Genomic DNA, 6,000 nt, shown 5'->3' with positions numbered 1-6,000 from the left:
CACACACACACACACACACACACACACACACACACACACACACACACACATACCTCTATGTACATAGATAGGCACAGAGATCCATATATATTTTTTATAAACAACTTCACAACACATGAATATGTTAACTTAATTAAAAATTAGACTTTAAGAGAGAGACTAGAGTCCTCTGTTTTTCAGTAAGTTAATTTGGACGAATCTTTCCAGATCTTTTTCTCTACATATGTAGAAAAAGAGTTGCCTCTCAGCTCTCTGAACAAAGTATAAATGATATTAGGCTGTACATAACCATTTTTAATCCAAACTGTGTCTTAGACATTTTTTTGGTTCTTAGTCAATGTTTTTGCTATATTTTTAAGTCGTCTATCGTATGATTTCTACCATGCTTATTTATACTTTTGTCTACTAATGTACATTTAAGATGTTTTAAATTTCAAGTTACAAATGCTGCAGTGCTTATCCTTATACCCATCATTCCAGTGTAGATACTGATAACTGGAATCACTAGGCCTGAGATTTTAAAATTTTACTAGGTTCAGCACGTTGCCTTCTGGTGTGACTGTGCCATTTCCTCTTCCACTACTGAGTGGAGTACCCTTTCACTATGACTCCATGCAACCATTGATATTTAACAATGTAAAGCAAGTTGGCATTCTTTTGGGTAGAAATGATTTCTGATTGTTTCTATATACATTCCCTTGGTTACTATGACACGGAGCCACTTTTCATGTTATGTGCTGCTGTATTTCCTCTGCAGAGATTACCTGCTCGCATCCAATGGCCATTTTCATCTGTTTACTTTTATGTAAATCTTAATCGACTTGTAGTAGTTCTTTATCTAACTGGATACTTTTGGTATGTTATATGTGGTGCAAAAATTTTACCTGGAGACTCTTCGACAAAGTGTTCCCTCCTTTTGCAGTCACTTCTTGCTGCACAGGCAGCAGTGCTCACCAAGTCCTCTCTCCTGGTGCAGGGCAGGACACCTGGAGACATGAAGGCTTTTAAGAAGTTGCATGGCTTAAGACACTCCCATGGGGATAAATAGAAAGCTGTGGGAGCAGGGCTACTTCCCAGAGCACACAAACCCACAACTGCTGTCACATACTAGAAAAGTAAGGAAAGCATAAGAATATACAGAAGTCAGTGTCTGTGTAGTACTCAGGACTTTGGAACCAGACTACCTGAGTTAAGCAAATCTACGCCATGACCAGGAATCAACCCAATGGAATAAATGTATATCCACATAGACTTGTATAAGAAGATTCATAGTACTAATAATACCAACAATCTGACAATGGAATAATCTGGAAAAATGGTTAACAACATTTGTGGACTATTCATATCTTGAAACACTACCCAGCAACAGGAGAACACTGCACAACTACAGCTTAGAGGAATCTCAGAAACGTCACGTTGAACAAAAGATGACAGTTGTTGCTAAAGTAAACCAGATTCTTTATTTCAAGTACAAGAGAAGAGATAAACTCAACTGTGGGAACAGTGAGAAGCGTGGCTGCCTCTCAAATGGGGATGATAGGGTTGGGGTTCACCTAGAGGGCCTTTGGGGTGAGGGCCACGTTATACACATTTGATTATCTGGATGAATGTGTTGTCAAGACTCATCTAACTGAACATTTATGATCTTTACATTTTCTTGCATGTAAATTATTCCTTACCATCTAGTAATGGCATACTTAAAAGGTTACAGTTAGCTTGTTTTTTGGCTTGTTCTGTTGTTTCTTATCCCAATGGCTTATATTCATCAAGGTTATTGTCTTTCAGAATGCTAGAGGACCATATATAGGGGTTCTTAACCTGAGTCCTTTGATAGTTTTCAATGGATTCTTGAATCTTGTGGGCTTGAATGCACAATTCTGCCTGCCTGTGTGCATGGATTTTTCTCTTTCTTTGAGGAGTGAGTTCACAGATATGACCATAAAAGCAAAAGGACTGTGACTCAAAACACATTTAAAACTGAACCTCTAGGGCCTCCCTGGTGGCACAAAGGGTTAAGATGCAGCACTATGAAGCTCTCTGCAGCCGCCATTCTGTCCCCAGCCAGGGATGTAACCCACATTGAGGCAGCAGACCTCTCCTGTCTCACCTGCTGCCCCCTGCAGCAGTTACTTCAGTGGATCTACCTATTCTGCTCCCCACTTTGTCTCTGGTGAATCCTCTCACCTGTTCCCCAGTTCTTGCATACATAAAGAAATAAATCTCAAAACAAAACAAAACAAAACTGAATCTGAGTTAGACGGTTCATGCAGAATGTGGACGGGACATTATCAGTAATTAAAGGTGAATGAATGAACATACGATAAACTGTTTCCAGTTGATATTCAAGGAACCAAACCTTTATTAAAACTGACAGATGCCAGTGGCTCCACGAAATAGTAAAAATTGTAGTAATTTCTGATCTGAGAAATACAGTTCTGATAAGAATAACAAGCAGAATCAGTGTACCATAAAAGAGATTTCCATTACATTTACAGAAAGATACTGGCTATTCAAAGTATGTACTGTGTCTATTTTAAGTATTGAAACTGGATACATGAACATAGTGAAAGCAACAGTTATGACTGAACTGTACAAATAATTATTTAATTTTGTTTTCATGATAGGAAGAAACAATTACTGAATGCTAACAGAATTGTAGTAGGTTCAGCTTTGCCAGTGTTTTAACAAAGGAAGACAACTTTGATGTGGTTCCGTTATGGCAACTTTTTTTTAAAACTATCTAATTTATTTACTTATATATATTTACATCAGTTTTAATTTTTTTTTACAGTCTTTGCTTTATTTCTCAGGTGTAGTCCCCATAGAATCTCCTCACCAGTTCACCTGTGCACCATCACCTTAGTCCTTTGTGTTCTTCCTGCCCTCATTTTGATCCATTCTCCCCTGCAGAATGTCTCTGATTTATAGTTGTCTTATCTGATTTTCCTTCTGATTAATTTCACTGAGCATAACACCTTCTAACTCCATCCAAGTTGCAAATGGCATTAGTTTATCTTTTTTGATTGCTGAATAGTATTTACTCTGTTTATATGTCACATCTTCTTGATCTGTTTTTTGGTATTTGGGTTGTTTCCAAGTCTTATCTCATGGTAACTTTTATGCACTAAATTTCTGGAATTGGTTCTTCATTCTCAGTCCTATAGCACAGGGAAACAATGCAGCATTAAATTAATGGCATAATGTTGTAAATGCTCTTTGATGTATGAAGTGGCTGTGAGAACACCTGGAAACCTTGGCTTTCTTTTATCTGCTTAATGACAGGTTTCTGTGGTCTGTTTTGTCCAATATGTCTTGAGTGTGACATTGCTAGGCATTATGGAGAGTGCCTTTGTTGGCCAATGTTACCTGGATCCACCTTTGCGTTGAGAATTGGCACGAGAGAGAGACATAAAATACAGGTAAGTATGTTTTAATGGATATGTGAACCTGGATCTAAAAAAGAACCTGGATGCTTTCCAAATCTGTAATTAAAAGTAAATAAATAAAAGGTGTAGGCAAGGATGCTTAAAACCACCATATTTAGAGGGAGACTTTGGGAAAGGAAAGGAATTCCTGATTTTTTTCATTATGAGGGTGTCTGTTGACCAAGGTGCCACACTGTGAAGGGTGTCCCAAGAACACCTACTCTCCTGCAGGTTCCTGGCCAGTGGACCAGTTGTGTTTCTCTTGTTGCATCAAGAGAAGATGGTAACGGACACCACATATGGAAGATGCATTTGGGATGGTCTGACTTCAGGGGATGTGGCTTCTGTGGCACATACAGAATTCACTTGGGCGTTCCACCGACTGCCCTTTAAAGAGGGATATGACTTCCAAACAGCAGAGGCTAAGCTATAATGAGAGATTGAGACCAGATAGGTCATACATAGTAAGATGGGCATCTCTTTATATTCACATGGAATGATCTTCAAGATGAATTTTTAAGAGAAAAAAGAGCACTGCAGAGAAGTATACAGCTATTTAAACTAAAAGACTTTATTGGGCATATTTGTGTCAACTGAGAATTTGTCTGGAAGTGTAAACAAGTAATGGCAACAGTGGTTGTCCCCAGACAGGTAACTGAGTGATTGGGGTCCCCTATGGAAGGAGGGCTGTATTTTTAACTTCCTATCCTTTCTTTACTGTGGGGATTTTGGACATATATTATCCACTCCAAAAAAATAAATATATATTTATTCTAAGAAAAATGTTGACAGAGAAATCAGTGATTTCAAGTGCGAAGCCCATGTCAAAAGCCCTAAAGGTGGGTCTCTGAGTTGCCAGAACTGATTAGCAATCGAGCTACTTGGCATAAGTTAACCCAGTGATGCAGTGTCCCTGGACAGTGACTTAGAGTGTTGATGAGGCTTGGGATGGCCTGAGCCATCATATAGTCCTGTATATGTCTCTGGTGATGGGAGGGAGTCTGTGTGTTGCACCAGAACTGAGCCCCGTCTCCCCCTAGGGCTCCCTGTGTGAAGACTGGCTGGTGGTGCACTGCTGTTGGCCTTTTTCCATCTGTCAGATAGCCCGGGAACTCAAGATGAGGACCTCCCAACTCTACGAGATCTATTCATCTCCTTCGACTAAGGATACCCTTATTTAATAGAGCAAGATAATTCTCCCTCAATTCCTAACACCTTCCTCTCAAAACATTCTTACTGGATTTTTCTTAGGTTTTCATTGAACTATTATAAAAATAAATTATATCACCTACTGTCTTTGCTGTTCTTTTTTTACCTATCCTCACAATGGAGGTGATTGTGTGTCTGGAATTGCTATTCCATCCCACACATATAGGGCAGACAGGTTCTAGAGGTAAATGTGGAGTCCTCCCTTGACTGCCTACTGCCATCCTTTCATGAGGGAGGAGGAAGGAGAGGTGGTTAGTGGTAGTTAGCACCCGAACTGGGTACCACATGTCACTGAGGCACAGAAGTACGGTCTTTCCCTTGTCCTGATTCTTCCAGTCCTGACAAGATAAGGGAGGAAATCTTAGGTGCTGCTGAACTTGAGCACCACTCTAGCATTTGCAGCTCTTCAAACCCAGCGTCAAAGCCTCAGGCAGGCAGCTATTATAAGTTATGCCTCTTTTTTCCCCAAAGATACCTTGAATTCCTAACTCCTGCTATCTATGACTAGGACCTTATTTGGAAATAGGGTGCTGTGATTGTTTGGGTGGGTTCTAATTCAAGCTGACCCTTCTCCTTTTAAGGAGAGAACAAAGACATGGAGATAGAGACACAGGGATGAAGATGACCAAGAAAAGAAGAAGGCAGAAGTTGAAGTGATGCCACCACAAGCCGAGGACTACTGGGGCTGTCAGAAGCTAGAGGAGGCCAGGAAGGATCCTTCTCCAGGGGCCCCAGCAGAGCCAACATCTTGATTTGGTCTTTTGCTTTCAGAACTGTGACAGAACAAGTTTCTTTTGCTTTAAGCCTAACCACTTGTGGCACATTGTTACAGCAGCCCTGGGGGGATTTAATACATCAACCATCTGTCATGTGAATAGAATACTCTTGTCTTTGGGAGGGTGGCAGTACAAGGCAGTGCTGAGGTGCTGGATTCTAAAGCCTGAGCTGTCTCCTGCATTGACTGACTGCAGAACTGTAGGCAACTTGGCTAGTCACTGCACCTTGGTCTCCTCATCTGTAAAATGTTATTACTGACCACTTAGAGCTGTGAAGATTCTACAAGTTAAGACACTCAGCCCAGTGCTTGGCAGGTGAAAAGGACTCAATAGATGAGGCATTATAACCATTTCCCTGTTATTTTGTATTCATAACAAATTATGTAATTTTTCATTTATGATTGGAATATAGAGCACTACAACTTAGATTAAAATTGAGTTAATTGAAATACAAAAATCAGCATAGATGGTTGGTGGATTTGGCAACCATTGTTCAAATCACTCTACAGGTTTTAAGATAGTTAGTCCTTAACAGCTTGAGGAAGATGATGATATATGACTGTTTTTCCACAGAAGAAGCCTGAGTCACA

General features: G+C 40.0%; 1 protein-coding gene across 1 annotated transcript in view; it reads left to right on the top strand.

Annotated features, from left to right (window-relative positions):
- PLAC8L1 (PLAC8-like 1) overlaps nt 1-4,651 on the top strand; it is a 13,888-nt gene extending 9,237 nt beyond the window's left edge. Inside the window, exons 3-4 of the mRNA XM_004686844.2 lie at nt 3,283-3,419; nt 4,466-4,651. Of these exons, the coding sequence (XP_004686901.1) occupies nt 3,283-3,419; nt 4,466-4,606 (278 nt within the window). The 3' untranslated portion in view covers nt 4,607-4,651. The remainder of the gene's footprint in view (nt 1-3,282; nt 3,420-4,465) is intronic.
- The last annotated feature ends 1,349 nt before the right edge of the window (nt 4,652-6,000 follow it).

This window comes from Condylura cristata, unplaced genomic scaffold, assembly GCF_000260355.1.
Source record: "Condylura cristata isolate star-nosed mole 26May11 unplaced genomic scaffold, ConCri1.0 scaffold00021, whole genome shotgun sequence".
Lineage (NCBI taxonomy): Eukaryota > Metazoa > Chordata > Mammalia > Eulipotyphla > Talpidae > Condylura > Condylura cristata.
Note: the sequence above shows the minus strand (reverse complement) of the source record. Positions and strands in the feature narration are given on the sequence as shown.